Consider the following 24,382-nt stretch of genomic DNA (forward strand, 5'->3'; position numbering starts at 1 on the left):
AGTGGAGGCAATCTACTGAAGAAGATGAGAGGAGTAGAATAAAGCATATATATAACTGGTTTTCTCAGACAGGATTTCAAGACTTTCAAAAATCAGGAAAACTATTCTGTCCATTCAAATGTTACCACTGCTCATTGCTCCAGTTATCTCTGATTTTCTCTTTATATCAAATTCAATATATACATCTCTATCCCTGAATCTTTGTTCATGTTATCCCCACCCAAATAATTATCCATTCTCCTAATAATATCTTAACAGTTCCTCAAAGTCCAGGCTAAGTGCAATCTCATTCATGAAGCTTTGCCTCATTATTCTAGCCTAGTTTTATATCTTCCTTCTCTGTACTCCTGTATTCTTATCATTTGAACTGTAGTTTCTTGTGTTGTTATTTCAATTTTTCATTAATATGTTTTTTCATGTATATTTTTCATGTTTATGTGCCCCTAAGTTCCTAGCCCATAAGCACTCAACAAGTACTAGTTAAATTTACTACTTGTCTCATTACAGAAAGACAGAGAGAAAATTAAGTATGAAATTATATATTAAATATGTAATATTTTTAGATCCTTTATTATTTAGAAATATTTAAGCAATTTAATTAAATATGGCAATATAATATACTTTGAATGCCTTAAAATACTATATAAACATAAACTATTATTTATATATTGACAAATTATGGATTTTTAAGAGGTTGCAAATATTTCTGCCTCTGTAACTACTTTAAATATATAATGGGCATGTCTAATTAAAAACTAAAAGAGCAACTGAGCAAATTAAATCAGCTCAAATGTTATGATCTTGAATAAGCCTCAAACTTTCATGTGTTTCCTCCTCTATATATTCATTGTCTTAAGTTTACTTGAAATAGCTACAGTCTTTTGTTTATTAATTAGAAAAAAATATTCTTTGAATACCTCACTTATCCAATACACTAAGCTGAATTGTAAGGAGTTGAAAGTGAAAGCTTAGAAAATGAAGCAAACAAGAACAGATGGCCCCTTTTAGAATGCTGGCTATGAAAGAAAGAAGAGATATATGGTGACAGCTTAAGAGTGAAGTAGAGGATTTTGAAGGATAGATCATAGGAACATAGATTTTAGAGCTGAAAGAAAACTCAGTGGCCATCTGGTTCTACCTTCTTTATATTCCAGATGAGGACAATGAAATCAAAAGAAATTAAGTGACTTCCCCAAAGTCACACAGGGAGTATCAGGAGCAGGTCTTGAATTCAGTTCCTCTGACACCACTTCCAATTCATTTTCTACTCCACCATTGTAGAGAATGTGAATGCTAGCCCATGAAAGAAGATGGTGAATAAGAAAAGATTTCAAAATCAAAATGGAAGATTAAAAAAAAGAGAATGATAGAGAGGGCAGTCATCTACAGAAGGCAAGAAGATGAGTGAAAGGGTTGGCCCTGGCCAAAAAGTCTACCTCCTCATTGGAGAATGGAGCAAAGGAGAAGGAATGGAGAATGATGGAGATAGGTTTCAAAGAAGAGTGTAAGTGAACAAAGGAATCTCGAAATGACTTCTTTTGTCATCCTTTGCCAAAAGAGATGGGAAAGGGATATGGAAGTTTTTAGAGAGGGTTTCAGGCAGCTAGGTTGCATAGTGGATAAAGCACCAGCCCTGGAGTCAGGAGGATCTAAGTTCAATTGTGACCTCAGACACCTAGACACCTAGCTATGTGACCTAGGGCAAGTCACTTAACCCCTCTGTTTTGACGAGAGAGAGAGAGAGAGAGAGAGAGAGAGAGAGAGAGAGAGAGAGAGAGAGAGTTTGGAATCTATATGTGTGGAGCATATAATTTCAAAAGCAATCAGAGATAAATAAGAGTCAACATACAGCAATGAGACTCCAGTTAAGATAAAATAATAGACATTTGTTTTTATTTGGAGCTTTTGGTAACATTTTAGTTTCAAGTTTGTCATCCCCTTTCCCTCCCAATACCACATTAGAGAAAGATTTGATCAGTTCTTTCTCTGGAAATGGATAGCATTTTCCTTCCTTAAGTTCTTTATAATTGATTTAAATGTTCATATTATTTAGAATAGCTTAGTCATTCTCAGTTACTCTTTGAACAATATTGCTGTTACTATTTACAAAGTTCTCTTGGTTCAGCTCATTTTACTCTGCATTATTTCATGAAATATAAGATAATGAACTCATTATCTTATGGGTTTGGGTGCCCACAGGTGCAGGACAGGTAACACAGGTGCAGGAGACAGATGGGGGGAAGACAGGCACACGGGGCTAGACACAGGAGAGTGAGTAGGTTCATTGGTGTCATGAGGGCAACTAAGTGGTGCACTGGTTAGAACTCTGAACTTGGGGTTAGGAAAACCTGAGTTCAAATCTGGATTAAGGCATGTACTATTATGTGAAGCCGGGAAAATCATTTGATCCTGTTTGCCTCAGTTTCCTTATCTATAAATTGAACTGGAAAAGGAAATAGCAAATCACTACAATCCTAAATGGAGACATGAAGAGTTGAACACAACTGAAAAGAGCTGAACAGCAATAATGGCAGTGGTCATGACTTATGGTTCTTCATAGATCATGGACCTTCTCTCAGAGGAAGGGACAATAGGAATATTACCCTCAATTTGTACCAACATACTTTGTACATACTGTGGCTTCTTTGATTTTCTCCATCAATTCAACAATATTTAAATATGGTAGAGATAACATAGGTTTGAAATTTGGGATGGTATGATAAAGGGATAAGGAATCAAGCTACATCAAATTTCAAAAATGAAAGAAATAAGAAAAAGATGGAAGGAATTGGCATTTGAGTTGGGACTTAGAATAGCTGAAATTCCAATTACAGGAGATCATGAGCCCTAGTGCTGGTAGGTACCTCATATTCTATCTAGATTAATCTCTTTATTTTATATGTATATATATATATATATATATATATATATGAGAATAATTGAATCCCCCTGCCCAAGATCATGCCAGTAATGTGTCAGACGCAAAATTCAATCCCAGAGACCCCAACCTTAGAGTTGATGTTTTGTTTTATTTGAGGGAACCTAAATTCTATAGATTTTGGAGAATTAATGGCTGGATTGTATTGGTTTCCATTCCTAAGCTCTACCAGAACAACTTGCTGATAATGAAGGTTTAAAATAAGTGTTTGTTAAATAAGTTTTAGATTTAATAGAAATAAAGGGTATGAAATGAACAAAGGAACATGGAAGAATGAGGCATGTCCACAGAATGGCTTTCACCCTGTTTGACTAAACTAGAAAATAAATAGTACAGATAAACTGAAAACAGTAATTTAGTTCCTGATTTGTGGATGTGAGAAAGGGAGATATATATATATATATATATATCAAGGTAATATGTTACCACTCTATCTGATAGATAAAAGAACATGTTTTAAAATTTTTTATCTGGGTTGAAATGTGATCAGAATTGTAGGCACTAATTGCCTATTATATACTAAAAATTATCCTGGGAACTATGAACTATATAAAAGAAGGATAAGACTCCCTGCCCTACAATCAGACTAGAGAGACAAAGCTTAAGCACATACCACAATTAAATAACAATTAAGTGCTTAATTGTGCAGTACTAACTATTAAGTGAATTAGGAGTTCAGACAGGAGAGTGTTCAGTGTGAGCTGGGATAGTTAGAGAATTCTTTGTCCTGGGTTCTCTTTTCTTTCAACATTCTCTCATTCTTGGTGCTTTCATTTGTATCTGTGGATTCAGTTTTCCACTTTTTGTAGAAGTCTCCTAAATTTCTCAAATATTACTGATGGTGCACTAGATATTTTCTTCTGTATATCATCTGCTGATCTTAAACTCAGCATGTTCAAAATGAGCTTATTATTTTTGCCTCTCCTCTCCTATAAAATTGAATCTCTAAAAATCTGAACTTCCTTTAAATTTCCCTATTTGACCTATGAAGTCAGTACCATCCTCCCAAGTTCTGTAATCATAACAACAGAGTAATCTTTGATTCTTCCTTTGCTTCAGCCCCCAGATCTACACAGTTGCTAAGTCCTATATATTTTTCTTCCACATCTATCCTTTCCTCTCCATTTTGATGACCTAGTTCAGCCTCTCTTAAACTCTATGGGACTATCCTTCCATTCAGTAAATATTTTATATACACTGAACTCAGTGCTAAGCAGCAAGGATGGGAACTGTACACATGATTTCAATGGTATGGAAAAATTCCAGATAAGAAAAAGTCTATACTTATAAAGAATTTAACATTCCAAAGAGACAGTATGCACAAGTAAATGTATATGAGATAAAGCATGTATATATGCATATATATATATATAATATATATTTGTAGGATATAAGTTCAGTCATTTCAATCATGTCCAACTCTTTCTGACCCTGTTTGGGGTTTTCTCAACAATGATACAGGCATGTTTTGCCATTTCTTTCCTTGGTTCATTTTATAGATGAAGAAACTGAGGTGAATAGGGTTAGGTAACATTCCCAGGGATTCACAGCTAGTAAGTAAGTTATCTGAGGTCATATTAAAACTCAGAAAGATATGTCTTCTGAGTTCCAAGCCCAGCACCTAACCCCTGCACCACCAAGTTTGCCCCCATGTAGTAGATAGTGCATATATTAAATGTAAATGTACATGCACATAGTGTGTGTGTGTGTGTGTGTGTGTGTGTGTGTAGTCTCACTTAATATAAGTGAACCATTCTACAGACTTCTACTTAAAGAGATTTTTCCATAATGCAACTTGTCAGGTAACATGAAAAAGGAAGAAAGGGAGAAAGGGTAAGAGTCAGGGAGAGAGATGCAGGTCCATGGAAGAAGGATATGTGGGGGACTGGCTAGAACCAAGAGGAAGAACACAGTGGACAGGGGGAGAGAGGAGAGGAGGGCAGATATGTGAGAGCTGGACACAACAGACACAGACAGGAGAGAACAGGTGACACAGGTGAAGGAGACAGATGGAGGGAAGACAGGCACACAGGGGTAGACACCGGAGGGTGAGTGGATTGCAATGGTATCCTCTCTGACGGTGGAAATCTTAAACCAGGCTCCCCTTCCAAGTGGGTGGTGAGTTCATTCTTCTGCTTTCACCAGGGGGATTTTTCTTTAGGTTTGCTTGTTTGTTTTGGGGAGGGTCACAGAGAGCCCAGTCAAGGGGTAAGAATAGAGACAAAAAGTACAGTATTGTGCAGTAAAGTTAATCTACCTGACTTGTGGGACTATTTTTGAGGTGATGCACTCTTGAGTTTTGGTGGGTATGTGGATCTCTTTCAGAATTCTTTAGGCAAAGTCAGGTTTACAATAATATGAATTTGCTAAAAAGCAAAAAATGTGTTTGTGTGTGTGTATGTGTATGAGAGAGAGAATCAGAAAAAAAAATTCTTTAAGAAGGTGGTTCTTAAATTGAATTTTGAAGGGAACTAGTGCTGCTCAGAGACAACAATGAGAAAAGGGTGCATTCTACCCACAATAGCCAGTACAAAAGCATAGAAACAGGAAATGGAGTTTTCTGTGGGAAATACAACAAGAAGACCACTTCAAATGGAATATAGAGTACATAAAAGGAACTAAAGTATAACAAGCCTGGAAAGGCAGATTGTGAAGGATTTTAAATGCCAGACTGAAGAGTTTATATTTTGTCTTAGAGATAATATGGAGCCAATTGAAATTTTTGAAAAGGAGAGTGACCTGTGCTTTAAGAAAAGAAAAAGCAACAATAGCCATAATTAATGAAATAATAAAATTAAAATGTGGTTAAACTAATTCATTTGTAATATTTTTATGGACTAGGCCATCTGTCTCACAAATTTCCATGAAGTAATAACAAAAATAATATTATAACTAATTGGTTTTATTTAAATATTTGTATTTATCTTCATATTTGCATCTATTGTTTTCCTAATGTCAGATCCATTTAATAACTGATGGGACAATTCAGAAAATATGCAGTCATTCAATTTATCATTTGTTATCCATCAGAATGATGCCTTTTAAGCAGATAGTCTATTCAATATACATTTTACAGAAATTCAGAATTCATATGACACCCCAGAGGCAACCCATATCTAAGAATGCAGTCTTCAGTATTGCCAAGAAAGATCAGACTTCCTTTACTTGAATGCTACAAGTGAGGAGAAATACCTATAGAGAGATAACTCTTTCCCTTTTTGCACAAGTCTTATTTTTAGGTAGGTTGCTTTAATTTTCATCAAGCCTAAATCTTTCTTCTTGCAACTTCTATCCATTATTCTGTCCCTTGAAACCAAGCAGGAAAAAGTCCTATCCCTCCTCCACATGAGAGTCATTCCAATACTTGAAGTAATCTATCATCCATTAATCCTGCCCCAATCACCCTTAATTAGTATTACCTTTTTCACATGATTCTGCAGCAACCTTAATGAAGAGTTCTAAGATACAAAAGTTGCTAAAGATTTCTCCCTCCTGGGGTGGCTAGGTGGTGTAGTGGATAAAGCACCAACCCTGGAGTCAGAAGAACCTGGGTTCAAATCCGATCTCAGACACTTAATAATTACCTAGCTGTGTGGCCTTGGGCAAGCCACTTAACCCCATTTGCCTTGCAAAAAAAAAAAGCCTAAAAAAAAGGAATTCTTCCTCCTCAAAATTTCCCAAAATAAAGTCACTTCTTTTGTATGAGAAATAACAAATTTGCTTAAAACATAATGTGAAAATACATGAAGAAAAGTTGATGTCAATCAAGAGAAGGAAATTTCAATCAATAAATCAGATTTATATATGAGGAATGAAGAAATCAAGTGATTTTTCCCATTGTCACAAAGACAATTAATGTAAGAAACAGGATTTGGGTCCTAGTTTTTTGCCTCCAAGCCCAGAATTCTTTCCATTAAACTAAATTACTTCTTTATTTGATAAGTGCTTAATAAATATTCTTAATTGAATGAACTGGTAAATAGCTACCTTTGGACTGCTATAAATCACAGAAAGTCTTCCATACCTGGAAAAAAATATCTCAATGGAAAAGAAAAACAAATGGTATAGTTTATTTTTCCCAAGGGAATAATTGACTATCACTATCATTATCACCATCTTCATTATCATCATCATCATCATCATCATCATCATCATCCACAACAACAACAACAACATAAAGAGCAATTCTATGGCAACTAAAAAAAATCCCAAACTTTCTGCTATGAGATTTTGATGGTACTCAATTAGTTATTATTGTATTTCTGCAACTGACTAACAAGATACAAACATTTTATGTTTGTTAACTTTTAAAAATCTGTGAAGATTCTCCCACTAGAGAAAAATTTAGCTGGGTCTACAATACATATATGTATGTTATAATCCATATTAGTGCAAAGCTGAGATATTTTGTTAATCAAATTCTACTGAGGTTCATTTTTTTTCCTTTTTAAAAAACAATTCAAATTGTCGGAAGAGGAAAAGAGTTATTATTCTGCAGAATAAAAGAAGAAAAATGATAAAATCTTACAGATGTTAAAGAACCATAGGATCTGTGTCAAAGACTACCTTTGTTTTGATGAAACACTCTAGAGAAGGTAACCAAACATCACAAAGCATCTCTTGCATAAGATTCATAGTTACAAAGCTTACTAAGGAAGGGGTTGAAGAGACATAACTTTAAATAATTATACAGGATTTTAGAGTATTTGCATTCACATGTTGGATTTTTGGGTTGGTTTTTTGTGGGGGGAGCGTATTGAAATTCGCAAATATTTTTTCCTTTTTTTTTTTTGTGAGGCAGTAGGTTTAAGTGACTTGCCCAAGGCCACACAACTAGGTAATTATTAAGTGTCTGAGACCAGATTTAAACTCATGTCCTACTCACTCCAGAGCCAGTGCTCTATCCACTGCATCATCTAGCTGCCCCCTCAAATATTTTCTTTTGGTGGGACTTGGTGGGACTGGTTACATACACTGATCTACATTGGTCATGAGAGGAAGTCATGAAGAATCTTGTTCACTTGGTTTTTCTAGCCATATCAAGAATTGGTGAATGTTTTATAAGACTATGGTTGATTTTTTTAACATAGTTCTGCCTCATGGAGCTCTTCTATTTTTGTATCACCTTTGTCCTCATTGGTTGATTTGTGTTTGATTTTTTTTTTGTCATTTTTTCCTTCATCATTTATTGTTTTTTGGCAAGGCAATGTGGCTAAGTCATTTGCCCAAAGTCACACAGCTGGGTAATTATTAAATGACTGAGACTGGATTTGAATTCAGGTTTTCCTGACTCCAGGGTCAGTGCTCTATCTACTATGCCACTTAGGTGCCCCTTTCCTTCATTGTTTTACTTTTCTCAAGATAGGAAAAGTATAAGATCTATTCTATCAGAAATATGTTATTTAAAAGTATAATATATGAAGATGATTAGTAGTATAATTATCTAGTCCATTAAATGTATCCAATGCTGAAATAGAATTATATAGTGTTCTTTTAAGATATAAATCTTGAGGCAGGAATGGTGGTACAATAAAATGAGCAGTGGACTTCAAGTCAGAAAAATTAGGTTCAAATTGCAACCTTGTCATTTAGTAGTTATATGAACTGGAAGATTCTTTTTTGCAAGGCAATGGAGTTAAGTGGCTTGCCCAAGGCCACACAGCTAGGTGATTATTAAGTGTCTGAGGCCGGATTTGAACTCAGCTACTCCTGACTCCAGGGCCGGTGCTCTATCCACTGCACCACCTAGCCGCCCCTCTTAGTAGCTATATGAACTTGTCAAAACAGTTCAGCTTTTTGGATCTCAATTTTCTTTATTGTAAAATCAGGACAATGAACTTTACAGTTTCTCATATGATAATACTTTTTAAAACTTAAGTGTATGTTAAGTGTAGTATAGCTCTAGTTATGGAAACAGGGGTACACTGGTAAAATATTAATAACCATTTCTCCAAAATATACATGTGTACATATCAACAAATATATATATAGTGTACTTTTAAGTTTAATCTACATTATTAATATTTTCTTCATCTAATATTTCTTAAATCTAGAGATCAATGAAACAATACATCAAGTTTTGATAATATTTGTCAATATTCAAGGTGTAAATGCTCAGACTGAAAAATTTAACAATTGGCTTTTATGAGCCAATACAAGTTAGATCCAGCACACCTTTGAGAGGTCATCTAGTTCCAACTACTTCATTTTACAGATGTTAAAATTGAGTCCAAGGGTCATTTAGGCAGGATATGAAACCTCATCCTGATTCCTTATTCAGTGTACTTTGAATTATCTCTTGTCTTCTTTCATTTATTAGAGTAAGCTTTTTCTTTTTTAATCTGGGATTTTCATTTATAATTAGTACTTAAAGTGAGAATAGTTTTCTTATTAGCTTATTTTTATGTTTAGAAATTATGATATCATTTCTTTTCTTAGGTTTTGAAACTAACCTGAACTTAACCAGCAGAGATGACCCTAATATATCAGAGAGTGGATCAGAAACCCAAGACAGAAATGCAAATAACCACGGAACTCAGTTGTGTAATTCAATGTCCAGTTCCATAACATCTGAAAATGGAAATTCACTCTCAAATGGTAAGTAATTACTGATACTAACATTTCTGAAGAAAAGTTAAAACACTGACTTGGTAAACCTGTATATGCTTTTAATGATATTAGCAATGCTAATTTTTCAATATCTTTTAAAACTAACTAATGGAATGGGGTTGACAGATTTCATTGGAGGAAAAAGTGATCAATAAGAATTCCCTAAGCTAAAGGAAGCTATAATTGGAAACATTTGCATCCCTTATGGTCATTTCTCCATTCCATGGATGTTATGCAATTTAGCTGAAGAATCTGTGACCCCCAAAAAAATGTACATTTTTACATATACTGAAAAAAAATGAAAGTAAATTTTAAATAATGATTATTTCTTATAATACTTCTAAGTTTAATCTATATCATCAAAAGTCTTTTAAGTCATTCCTTTCTGAAGTTAATTTTTAAGAATGTTAAATAATGTTTGTAAGAAAACTATAAATACAGGGTTGGCCTAGGGGGTCAGAAAAATCTGACTTTAAGTCCTTCCTCTCACATTCTGTGATCTTTGAAAAATCATCTAACTCACAGTGTCCCAGACAACCCTGTAAGTCTAGGTTTTAAATGGGTTTCTAATCTGTGACAGTGAAGAAGATTCTTCTACCCATAAAAATCACATATGCAGGAAACAAACCAAAAAAATTAACAATAATCATTGAAAAGTGATACCCAAATCCATGAAGATATTGGAAATTAAATATATTTTGTTCATTCAAATGTGTTCAAAAATCTCTGTTCCATGCCCATTATTACTTCTATCCATTACTCTTAGAAAAAAAAGTAAAAGGCAAAGTGCTGATATTTTTGAGATCCTTAATTTCTCAGAGATTAGTTCATACATCTTTACATTTTTGTTTTAAAAAAGGATATAAAAGCAGTGATATTTGAAAATAAAACTAAATATAAAGCTGCTTGGATCAAATCTACAAACTCTTTAAAAGTTTTTAAATTTACTGACCAAATAATGGTAATTTCATGTATTAGAAAACATGAAATTCAAAGTTAAACATATAGTCCTTGAGAATGTCTAGAAGCAGCTAGGTAACATAGTAGATAGAGCAACTGAACTGGAGTCAGGAGGACCTGAGTTCAAATTTGGCCTCAGACACTTAATACTTGCCTAGCTGTGTGACCTTGGGCAAGTCACTTAACCCCATTGCCTTAAATAAGTAATTTCTTTTAAAAGAGAGAATGTCTGTCTATAAAGTCCTACAAAGGAATCTGTTTCCAAGCTCAAAAATCTAAATTTAAAGAAAAACAGAGGGAGCGGCTAGGTGATGCAGTGGATAAAGCACCGGCCCTGGAGTCAGGAGTACCTAGGTTCAAATCCGGTCTCAGACACTTAATAATTACCTAGTTGTGTGGCCTTGGGCAAGCTACTTAACCCCATTTTGCCTTGCAAAAACCTAAAAAAAAGCATTTTTTTCAAATGAAGACATCCTTTGAATGGAAATTCTCTTGAAGCATAAAGTATCAGAGAAAAATATATTAAAGATTATGTTCAAAAGACAAATAGTTATTTCAACAGGGATTTTGACCTTATTTACAAAAGAAATCTGATTAAAGTTAGAGAATATCTACTAAAACAACGTAAAAACTGGTTAAGCTAGCTTCCAAATAGATTATTGCTGTGTCACAATTAGTGTTTCTATTCACGTTTCCATCTAGTACTGCTGCTAATCTGGAATCTTCTGAAACATTGCACTTGTTTTTCTCTTTAAATCACCCACTTTCCCCCAGGCTTGCCTAGATGCATAGAAATAAAATAGAGATCTATAAACACATAGACATAAACCTAGAAACTTACACACAATCACATACTCCACAAACCACAACATTGTGACAGAATCTCACTTTGGCTTGATATATAGTAAAGATTCAATAATTCTTGTTGGTTGGTTAGTTGAGTGTGGATTGATTATATCTCAGTGACTCCACAAAGAAACTTAAACTTCTTTGAGGTTCTTTTTTCTTATCTATGAAGTGGGGAAAATAATAGTATCTACCTCTCAGCATTTTGTAAGAAATAAGAGAGACAATAAGTTCAAAGCACTTAGCAAAGTTTTAAGTTATACCAATCACATTATAGTTTTTATAATTATTGTTATTAATTTTTCTAGCCCTGTGATTTCATTGGTATGGAAACCCTCCCAGTGAAAACTGTCATGGGTAAGAGATTCCCAGAATCATAGGAAGATACATTCATGATGTTATCAATACTTTTTTTAACTGGTTCTGAAGAATTATAGCATCCAAATTGGGGTCTGTTTGGTAGAATCATACCTTATCCTCCCATATGAATTTGTCTAGGGACTCTTTTCAAAGTTCAAAGATTCCTTCATCTTTGGGAGTTTTAGTTGTTTATAATTTATCTGACCTATTTTGGAATATTCCAGCATAGAATATATTATAATAATCTACATAGGAGTATGAAAATACTACATAAATGTAATTTCTGTCAAAACAGACACTGTCTTGTTCCTGAATAAATGCCTATTGATAGACTAAATAACAACTAGTACTTCTGTAATAATTTATGGCTTACAAAGGACTCTCCTGTTCTTGTAGGTGAAGCAAATATTTTATGTATAAATTGAACTTCTCTCTGTGTGCAACCTTAACTTAGCCAGTATTTAGTAAGTGATCAGTAAACATCTACTGAACATACAAACAACTAACCTACCAGAATCTTACCTCAAAAACCTTTTTTATTAAAAATTATTATTATTATTATTATTATTATTATTATTATTAAAATATGCACAAAGTCATTTTTCCCTGTTATACAAATTAAAGGTAAATCATAAGGTCATTTTCAGTACTAATTGCTAATTTATAATTTAAAGTATGTTGTACTTCAAAAAGAAATGAAATTATAAACGTAAAAACATAGAAACTAATTTAAACTTCTAATTCAATCAGAAATAGCATTTTCCAGGAAGCATTCTTTTGAATGTTTGCTCCCAGAAGAAAATTTTTATGTTTATATTTACTGAACTATGGTTGAGTGTAGAAAATTATGGCTATCATTTATTTTAATTGAGTCAGTTCACTGAGTAAAACACTAGCTTGTAGTTTTATATGCTTACTTATTCCTAGGACCTATGACAATTCATCATTATATTAAGGAAACATTTTATTAGTATGAATGCACCGTTAGTATTAACATGCTATTCATATGATGCTATATAGATTCTTTTAATATAAAAATTTTATAACTTGTAAGGCAGTGTTGGCACAAAAATGATAAAATAATACAAATAATAATTGTACAGCATGATACCCTGCAATATTTATGCTTGTTGGATAACTTTTTTTAATTGCTGAGCTTCATAGAGGAGAAGAGAAAGGACTTGGGAAGTTATTATAGTTCATTTCATTGCATATGTTCTTTGTGACATCATTATTTGGTGCTTATCTTCCTTTCTCATTATTTTCTGATGTGATGAAATATTGATTCCAAAAGAAAGGACTAAGGGAAAATGTTATGTGATTATAAATATTTTCAGTGATTTGGAATTCAATTCAGCAATTATCTATTAAGCATCCACTGTGCACAAAAACTGAACACACACATATTCACTTCACAAGTTTTTTCTTCAATTCTATACCTCCTGAATTCATATTTTAGTTTCAATTATGGTGGAAGAAAGTTGCTTGCTTAAATTCAGGTCATTTTACTCATTCAGCTATTTAAATATTTAATAGAATGGGTACATTTTTAGGTGACTGGGGTTTGGCAGTCTTATTTCCTAACATGATTTATGGTATGTACATGCATTTGTGTCTACAAATATACAAGTGATGTATATTTACGTGTAGCTTGATGCTACAGTGGATCAGCAGATCAATTGTCTTAGGTATTCCTTTCGTTAGTGCAGATTGAAACCACTCCATTTCATTTTGAGTATCAATCTGTACAACATCCACAGAGGATCTTCAGACTATACTGATAATTTTCCTCTGGTCTTTTTTTCTATTTGGGGCAGCCTCATGTAGCATTCAGATTTCCCATATGTTTGCTATTCTTTTCTCTTTTCACAGAACTGACCTATCTCCTCTTCAATCATATCTGTTCTTGATAATGTCTCTTATGGAAGCTAGAAACTAGCTCAATTTGACTCTCAAGAGTCAATTGCCACATTGTCAGTGTTTTGTTGACTTTTTTTAGTCTTAAGAAAGTTGTGAAGAAAGTTTTAGTGGTGCACATTTAAAGTTTCCTGTGTACAATTTTCCTCCTGAAAAGCAGTGGGTAAACTTCTACCCACCTATTCCTATGTTTTTGCAATTTTTTCATAAGTCATTGCTCATAATATGCTAGAAGTCATCCTTCTTCATCCTTCTTCAAGTTTTTCCATTGCCATTTCCATTGGGTATATCCTTATTGGGTGCCTAAGTGTGGTTTGTGGGGAACCTTTGATTCCTTCCTGGATGGGAGCAGAAAAAACCATAAGACTAACTGTCTCCTCTGTGAGGAAGAAATCAAGGTCTCCTTCAGAAAGAGTTGAGCAAATTTCCAGAGATATTGATCCATTTCTCCCTGTGCAATATATCTAGATACCCCATGAGCATAAACACATCAAAATAATCAGTACACACTTTACATATACAAACTCATAGAATCAATTTATTTTTTATAACTGATGTGGACATTTGTCTAGAGTGGGAAAAAAAGTTCCAGACTATTCCAATGTTATATAACTAGTTAAATACAGTCCTAGGTCTAAAAACAATGTCTGATGTTTTCTAATCCAGTATTCTGTTATTGAGAATATGCCTGACCCAGTAGAAGTCAACCAGGTTACAGATTTCACTCTTTCTCTCCAGAAAAAGGAAACAAGTAACTTTAAGTCTGGATGTTTAAAAGGGGCAATGGTACCAACTATATGGATAGAAGGTACAAAGCCAAGTGGGATCAGTTACATGAAGGCCTGATTATGCCTCATAAACACCATGCCAGAGAATATATATTAAATGAAAAGGAAACTAAGGGATGGTCCTTTTCCACAAGGAATTTTTGATCTAGGAGAATAAATAACACAGACACAAACATAACCATAATATAAAATATAATGTAAGAATAATACAAGTATTTGTTACTGCTTTTGTAATATTTACTGTTTTCAGAGTGATGACATATATATAGGCATATATGTGTGTATAAATTTATGATGAGAAGAAAAGCATTTATTATACACTTATAATGTCCCAGGAACTATTATGCTAAACACTAGAATTACAAATAAAAGCAAAAAGGCAGTCCCTATACTCTAGAAGTCTAGATTCTAATGGTGAAAACCAACATGTAAATGAGACTAAAACTGGAAAAATCTAGAAAATCAAGATTAAAGAAAAATGAGTCAGGTTCTGCCTTAGTATTTCCTTAATGAATTTTGGGGGGCAGGAATTCACTCATGAGAGTAAGTAGTCCTATAGCAATGGGAGTCAGGAGTCAACTAAAAAGATGGAAAAGTCTAAATACCACTAACTGCATGAAATATCTGATCATTTAAATAGAGTATTCAAGACGTCCTATTAAAGTTTTAAGCCTTAAAGATAGATAGATAGATAGATAGATAGATAGATAGATAGATAGATAGATAGATTTGTATGTATGTATATGTTATGTTTGTGTGTATTCACCTTATTGGACAGGTTATTATCCCTATTTCATATGTGAGGAAACTGAAGATAAAGGTTGTAAATATTATAAATTTGATCCTATGAGGTAGATGTAATAGTTATTCCTATTTTAAATAAATGTCTAAGGCAAAATTCCTACTCAGGACTTCCTGGCACTATATCTAATATTATACCTTTCTGCACTACTTAGGCACCTCAACCATATTAGTTCAAAGGAAATAACCAATGGTTTAGGGATAAAGATGTTAAGATCTCTTTAAATCTGTTGAGAAAATGTGACATTCAAAATAGCTCATTTACAAATCAATTTTTGGAACATTACTTTTACCCAAGTTGAGCACTTCTTATATTTTATATGTTTTTCCTATCCAGTCAAGCTGGAATAAAAGTGTTCCATCCTTTATGGTTCTGCTCTGTGTCAGATGCTTTCTCTTTGGCAGTTACTCCTTTTTTACTTATTTTGATTCATCAAAGGAATCTTTTCTTCAGAACTCAGGTCACACAAAAAAAATTATGATACCTCATTATACCTCACCCCTTAATCTATTCCTTTACTAAACCCTTCAAAAGGAACTCCTTTTGTATGCTAACTTTCCCATCTTCCATCCTTGACTTTTCATAGTAGCATTAAATCATGAATTGAAAATTACCAGGATATTCTCCTGGTAATTGTTCATCCTTTGTTCTCTAAGAGGATGAATGACATCAGAAGAGTGATATCCTGACTTGCGTGTGAATTGGATATATTTTTTTCATTTTATTTAAGGCAATAAGGTTAAGTGACTTGCCCAAGGTCACACAGCTAAGCAATTAATAAATGTCTGAGGTCGAATTTGAACTCAGGTCCTCCTGACTCCAGGGTCAGTGCGCTATCCACTGTGTCACCTAGCTGCCCCCTGTGAATTGGATTTAAATGAGACACAGTGATGCAAAGTTATCATCCTCACTTTCTTCTTCAGAGTCATCAAAATCCAGTGCCTCACTGTTATCTCACCCTTTTTTGAATACTCAGTTGACTGGGTTTCCATGCTAACTAACAAAAGATGTGTAAACTTAACTATCACTTTCCTCTTTGCCCAAGCAACATTTTTTAACCTCGTTTATTTTCCATGGTAAAATAATAATAATAATAATAATAATAATAATAATAATAATAATAACAATATGATGATGATGATGATAGCTGTATAGTTTATATAGAACCTATGCTTTGTACTAATCACTTTACTATTATTTAATTTGATCCTCACCACAATCCTGGGAGTTAGGTGCTATTATTATACCCATTTTATAGTTGATGAAACAGAAATAAACACAGGTTAAATGGCTTAATCAGGGTCACATGGCTACTAAATAACAAAGGCAAGATCTGATCTCAAATCTTCCTGATTCCAGGTCTTATGCTCTATCCACTACTCTACCTTTTTCCTTTTCCTCTTTTTCAAACTTGTCTTTAACCTCTGCCATTTATATGTTCAATTGCTTACATTTATTCATTTGTATATTTTATTGGTATTTGGCCACTTTGTACATCCATTAAAACAAGTTTATATATCACTATATAAACCCCATAGTATCAAGTATTCTATATCATTTAATATATATTTTTGTTGATAATTATCATTCCCATTAATAAAATTTAAATTGCAATTAATGTATCATATTATATAATTATGTTTATAATTATAAATGTAATCACATGTGTATAATTATATAATGAATTAGTTAATGAAATATTCTAATTCTAATCTGCTTGAATAAATATATATAAATTTTATTTTTTTGTTTAAGATGAAGAACTATCTAATTAATGGTATTTTTAATCAATAGGTTTGCCAGAAGAAGATGGCTCCTCAAAATTATCAGTGAGTGGCACTGCAAGCTCTTCGATCCAGAGACAAAGAGAAAGCCACACCAGTCAGGTAAATCAGTTCATGATTGTCAAATAGAAACTGATAGCTTAGAAATGCCATTATATCATGATTTGCCTCTTGGGCATAATTGGTTTTTCAGTATTTAAAAATTATTGTCATGGAGTAATATTATTAAGGTTATGCAATATAATGAAACTGGCATTTTTTATCCCAATAGTCTTTTCATAAAACAAAATATTACAGAAAAAATTATGTAGAAATAACATAGAATCATAGACTAACATTTCATCTCAGTGATTACACAGTCAATCAGAACATGAATATCATTTCTGGACAGAGTACAACTAGTTTAAAATGAGATAACAGGTCATATTATATATTATTCTTTTCCCAAAAGACTTTAACATAAAATCCCTAAAGCTTTAGTTCATAAATAATCATTCATCTTAGCAAGAAAACTAACATATCCAGGAGAAAATGTTTCATTTTTATTTTTGGAGAAAATGAAATTCCATCAAATAGGATTTAGTCATTTACTTTGCATCTGAGATGAAGAAAAAAAATTTTAATGAACTTCAAAGAAGAAATGTGGATTTAGAAGTAAATCTGATTTTTAACAATTAAGTTCAATAGACTATGTGATTTTTAAAATTATCTGCTCATTAAATAAGAAATATTTTATTAGGATTTAGTTTATATTTTTACAAAGTACAATAAAAGATCAGTTAGATATTTCAAATAGTTTATGCAATCATTTTGTGAATCTTCATCTTTTAGCTATATATCATGTATATGATTTATATGTCTTCATCGCTGTAGAATATAATTAGATTTTTCAAAGTAACACAGAAAGGAAGGGGTAAAAAAATCAATTATTTAAATCCTAAAAAATAAATCTTGTAACAAGCAATCTTCAGAAATCACATATGCTGAAATATCACCACTGAAATAGAAAAAAAAATGCTGATTGGTTGTAACAGATTGTCACTAATCTTTCCTTTATCCCTTAGAGATGCATGTACTTTATCTTTTAGGCATTATTGATGCTTTATGTAAGAGAAATTCACAAGGGTACTTACTTGCAATGAACACTGGTGTGATTTTTATTGTAGAGTTGACTCCAGCACTTAATAACATAATGATAGACCATTTAACTTCCTTACCAGGGTTTCATGCTTCACAATGCAGTCACAGAGAAGTTTGATAGAAGGTGCATGAAATGTAGTGCTCAATAACTGAGTCTTACTTTTCATGATTATGGTTAAGAAACAAAAGGGAAAAGTCATTCACAAATAATTTTTCACTTTCTATTTGAAGTTGGGGCTTGTTTCTAAATATAGTTATGTGAAATAAAGCAGTTGCCTCCAGAAATTTACAACAACACTGCTTGGGGAAATAGAAAATCATGTTTTCTTCCTTTAAAAGACTGAAAGTTTACATGATGGTACATATTCCTTATTTAAGAAGCTGGAGAAGAAATTTAAAATTATGCTTTTAATTACCACTAGTATTTTCGATTGTATCTCATATGTACCAATTCAACAGGGTAAATATGGACCCATTTGGCTACATTTTAGTTATACTGCCTTGGTTTGCTCCCAATAAAAATAAACAGAATCTCTGTGGAAAAACAAACATGAAACCTGACTGATAAACTGTTTTGCTGTAAAGCTTTCTGTAAACTCAAAACTAAATCACTCCAGTTTTATATTATGAATAACAAAAACATTGATTTTTAATGTCATCCTTTGGAAGAAGATAGGAATATATTAGGCATTGTTATATACAAGGAAAATAAGAAACAGTCTTGGTCATTTGTCACCATGCCAAAAATTATGGAATGTGGTCCATATAACTTGTCCCTTGTTTTCAAAAACAAACTTATTTACACTTAATTAAACATGTGACCACTTGATAAATTTTTTTTCCAGGGATATAGGCCCCAGGGTAATTCTCAATAGCCTAATACAATTGCTGACTAAATTTCTATTTAGGTTGGTGACAAAAGGCAATATAGTTAACATATAGAGTACAGGATTTGCAAACAAAAGAGGTGTCTTGGACTCCTATTTACTTCACTTGCTAGTCTTGTGACTGTGACAAGTCACTTACCTTCTCAGAATCTCCATCTCCTTTTTCTGTAATCATAATTAGACTATTAATTCACAGTTTTTCTTCTCTGTCAATTGTGACATAGCATATAAATCTTAATTATTATCTCCAACTCAAAGGATCTTTTTCAAGTTAAATATATATATATATATTCTTGATATATCTTTTTATAAAGTATAAATTATTTGGTTTTTTAGTTATAGAACTACAGAGCCTCAAAAAAAATTTCAAAATTCTATCATATAAGTGTGAATTCTGGTACTTTAAAGTAAATTTTCACATATATCCATTGGCTTGGAATATAAAGAGAAGCAAGGTAGGTCCTTACTTTTCATTAAGAGGACCTATAGAAGCAGTAGTAGTAATGCAGTACAGTAAATACTGTAGCAGCAGTAGCAACAATAGTAGTATTTCTATAGCACTTTAAGGTTATAAAAATACTTTATAAATATTATCTCATGTCATAACAACTCTAAGATTTAGGGGTTATTATTATTCCCATTTTACAAAAAAAAAAGAAGAAACAAAGCACGTGGATGTTAAGTTGCTTGCCAGGGTCATGGAGTTAGGTGTGTCCAAGGCCAGATAGTAATTCAAGTCTATTCTAGCTACAGGTCTAGCAATCTTTTTCAATATACTCCAAATTCATTTTGCTGTAATGAATATATAGAAGGGATTAGATAAGTTACACTGGACAGGCAGGCTTAGGTGGCTTGTGATTGCTGTATTTAATGGTCATGCCCACACAATGAAATCACAAATACATTAAAGTATTAGATTAATTAAATATTAAATCTCTCCTCCCCCCCCAACATACAGAGAATGAGTTAAACTCATTCCAAATCTAGCATAGTGGCTAGCAAGGCACAATTTAGCTGAGATCACAGGGGCAAACAACCTCATCTATTCTCTAATTGTATCTGTCATCACAATTAGCCCAAGTTGTAGTTTTAGTTTAAACCTAACTTCTCTATGGGGAATAAATTTATTGGCTCATAATCCTCTCCCCATTGTGCTTCTGCCCTTCTGGATTTCTTCATCATTACTCAGCTCCTTTTCATCCTAGAGCTTCCCTCAGTCTCTGGCACCTTTTCACCCTGGACATTCCTCTACCATGCTGGCCTCTTCTTCCAGTAGTGTGTTTCATTCTTAAGGCCTCCACTTGGGAATAGGCCCAGGTCAGGCATGCTTCTTGTCTCTACTGAACTTTATCACCTTGCTCCAATAAGCACCTTCCTCTTCTGTGCTCCTTTTTCAGCTGCCTTATATTTGTTGTCTTCCTCCCATTAGAATATAAGTCTCTTAAGGACAGGGACTGTTTTTATTTGCCTCTCTATTTCAGCACCTAGGACAGTGACTTACATAGAAATCAGCACTTCTATATGTTGTTGGATTGAATTGAATTAAATTAATCATCTAGGAAATAATAAAGTGCTATTTTTAAAAGATATTGAACCATAATAAAGTTTTTTTAGCACTAGGCATAAATAAAATCAATGTTCCATAGAATCCTAAATATTGGTCCTGATACAAAATTCACTGGCATAACATTAGGAAGTAATAGATTTCTATCCAGATATCCAAGAGGCAAGGATTGTGATGATCCTACAAATATATTTGTCAGATATATAGTGTAGAATCAGAGTGGAAAAAACAGGGAAGTATCTAATATCACAATATAAAATACAATGCAAAGTACCCAACCCCAAAAATGCTATTTGACACTGTATACATCAATTTTCTTTCTTTAATAACCTTCATTTGAATCTAGGGAATAAGAGAAAGTCCACTCTGCCCTCATAGCCTGACTCAGGAGAACATGTGGCCTGAATACAGAATGAAAGCATGTGTGAGTTAGGAGTGAGGTGCTATGAATAGGAGAAGGGATGGCTACAATTTTAAAAAAGCTTGTCTTCAGCATGAAAATTACTAGTTACACATCTGCTTAGCAGCCCACATTTGACAATGAAAAATGAGAAGCTTTCTTTTTTCATTTGAGTACAACTTACTTATAGTTTCATTACAACTTAAGCTCCAGCACTTCTATTGGGCCTTTTTATTGCTTTCAGTAGTCTGTACCTCATAGCAAGTAAGACTATTATGCACCTATGATTCCTTTCTTTCCCCACTTTGGTATTTCTTAGCAAAAACTACTTTCTTTTCACTGACTCTTCATTTTGTTTTGTTAATCATGAAATACCAATGGAAAAAATTGTGCAGACCTTACTTGGCATTTACTAGGGCATAAAAATTCACTATTAATATATAACATGCTAAGAGATTAGTCATTTTAAAAGAATGGTGATAGTCTGATATAAAAAAGTGGCAATAAAATAGTCAAGGCTGAAATAAAATATGGTTCTACCCCCCTACTCCTTCTAACATATAGGCATCAATGAAAGACATAAAATAATCAATAGAAAATTGATCTGAATTAGGAAACAAATTATTTTGTGGTTTGTTTTACTGGATCATCAAAGAAGGCTTTTTGTAACATCACACATCAACAAAATTAAGTGTTGCAAGGTATATAACAATAAAATGTCCTTCCTTTCTCTATGTGCACCCTATATGCTATTCTAGATACCATTCTGAGCTTAATGGTGAAAGAAAAATATAGTAAATTACAGAAAATAATGCAATAAAGACATTTGACAATGGATTAAAATTAAAGTATATTCTAATATGACAAGAAAAAGAAATAAGGTAGCCATGCAAAGGAGAAAACGATATTTCTAACATGCAATCTGCAAACAGATGGAGAATGCTAAATGGAAAAATATATTTCACATGGTAGAAGCTTCAGAGCATCAGTATTCAATATCAATGGCTTATTTGCATAACAAGCACAGGACCTAATAGAGTATATACAAGAAATGAATTGCTGATGACTATTAAAATGGCAAGTTATAATGGTAGATGGTTGTATTCTTTAAGCTAAAATGATTTTTTAAATTTCAGGGTGTGATCCCCCCATGAAACATTCTACTCTTGTTACAGATAACCTAATTAAATTTAAATTTGTAGTTTTGGTAATTGATATTCCAATTAAGAAAATTGATCATGGGGCGGCTAGGTGGCGCAGTGGATAAAGCACCAGCCCTGGAGTCAGGAGTACCTGGGTTCAAATCTGGTCTCAGACACTTACTAATTACCTAGCTGTGTGGCCTTGGGCAAACCACTTAACCCCATTTGCCTTGCAAAATCCTAAAAAAAAATTGATCATAAAAGAAAAACCACTGATTATAATTTGGAAAAGAACACTAGAAAACTAAAGAGGTGGCCAAATAGTGAACTTGTGTTTACATTTGTAAAATGTAAAACCCTTCAAAATGTATGTTTCCAGGCAACCTCAATATGGAGAAACTGAAATTATACATAATTTGATGGTGGTGGGAGTGGGATATCACATTCTATTTGGAGTTAACTAAGAAATAACCATAAACTCCCTTTTAATTTAACTTTTTGATGAAATCATTGCAATATATATATATATATATATATATATATATATATATATATATTACTTTTAAACTAAACTTTGTTCTTCTTTGTATGCCTGAAATATACCTCATTGATAGAATAATTCCTCCCTCACTTTTGCCTCTTACAATTCTTAAATTTCTTTAAAGTTCAACTCAGGTGTCAACACTTCAAGAGAACCTTTCCTGTTCTCCTACCTATTAGGGCTTTCTCCTTGATGAAAATATATTGCATTTATTTAACTGCTTATCCATTGTATCCCAAAACCTTCTTTGATCCTAATCATATATAAAGTCCCTTGGAAACAGGAATTGCTTTTCATTTTATTGTTCTTTCTCTAATTTTGAGGCTAGTCTCCGGCACATAAAAGCTATTTAAATCTTTCTTGTTAAATGAATGCATTGATAAATAAATGTTAGCTACAATATATTTAAAATAATTCATTTTCTAGATCCCTGAATAATCATTACTCTCATTGTAAGCATATATGTTGAACAGTATAGATTTGAACTGAAAAAGCAGTGCAGCTTAGTGATCAGATTTCCAAATTTAAATTATGAAAGCCTAGATTCATATCCTATCTCTCTGATATTTATCAGCCGTGAACAAATCACTTTACTGCCCCTATTCTCAGTTTCTTCACATACAAAATCAGATTTGATTATCTCTTAAGTTCCCTTCTGGCTTTCATAGTCTAAGGTTTCTATAAACTGTTAAGAAAAGAGAAATAGCTAATTAAGATTTACAGTAAATTGAGGTACAATTAATCATGGCTATATTGGTCTGTTAAAAAAATGAATCCAACAATACATGAGAAATAATCAATTCTGTCATTGTAAAGAAAACATCGTGGGAAGCCAAATGTCAATATAGGTAGATTTCCCCAGAACCAATGAATATTAGAGCCATAGGGGTAGAGTTTGTCTCAATTCTATTTTACGGGTGTTCAAAAATTAACTCCAGAAAAGAGAAGGACTTTTGTAAAAAAATCATACCAGTACTAAGTAATAAAGTTAGGATTTGAGGCAGAATTAAAGGTGCAGTTATCTTTTCTATATCACAGAGTTAGAGGTATGGCTACCTATCTGCATTAAAATTTTTGACCCTCTCTTTGCATCAGAGAAGAAGTCTTTCCTTCCTTTTTCCATAATTTTTATACAATACTAAACTCTGAATTTCTAAAACTTTTTGTGTCATCTGTTGATCTTTACATGTTGTCTGAAGCTTCCACAAATCTTTCAAAAAAATCCCCATAAATTTCTTATACAGACCAGCAATTTCAAAGCCATGATGGGAAAAATCATGATGTGAAAAAATTCACTGCAGTATGTCTCAAAAATCAGTGATCTTCTCATTCTATCAAACTGCTTAAAAAGAAGTAAACTGATGTAGTCTAATTTATCAAAATTGTGTTTTCATTTCATATAGTGTTAATAAACTGGGGAGATGGGATGAATGTAGATAAATTCATGACTAGTTGAAAATTAGAATTCAAGGGTATGTCCTCAGAGCTGTTGGGCTATGGTATCCTGATATCCAGTAATAGGGACAATTCTCATCAAGGATCAACAGTTATCAAATTTGACTTCAATTGGGTGGCAAATACAGTGGAGGGTTTAATATAGGCACTAGTAGTAGAAAACTGCCTGTTGATCTTGAAACTAGTCGTTTATGATTCTGTCAAAGTATGAGACATATCAGTTAACTGGCAAGAGAAACAGGAACTTCT

General features: G+C 32.9%; 1 protein-coding gene across 1 annotated transcript in view; it reads left to right on the top strand.

The window, feature by feature from the left end:
• MYO16 (myosin XVI) overlaps positions 1-24,382 on the top strand; it is an 851,952-nt gene that overhangs the window by 803,908 nt on the left and 23,662 nt on the right. The window contains exons 33-34 of the mRNA XM_074192022.1: positions 9,377-9,535; positions 17,015-17,106. Coding sequence (XP_074048123.1) covers positions 9,377-9,535; positions 17,015-17,106 — 251 coding nt within the window. The remainder of the gene's footprint in view (positions 1-9,376; positions 9,536-17,014; positions 17,107-24,382) is intronic.

The sequence above is a fragment of the Macrotis lagotis genome, chromosome 6 (assembly GCF_037893015.1).
Source record: "Macrotis lagotis isolate mMagLag1 chromosome 6, bilby.v1.9.chrom.fasta, whole genome shotgun sequence".
Classification (NCBI taxonomy): Eukaryota; Metazoa; Chordata; class Mammalia; order Peramelemorphia; family Peramelidae; genus Macrotis; species Macrotis lagotis.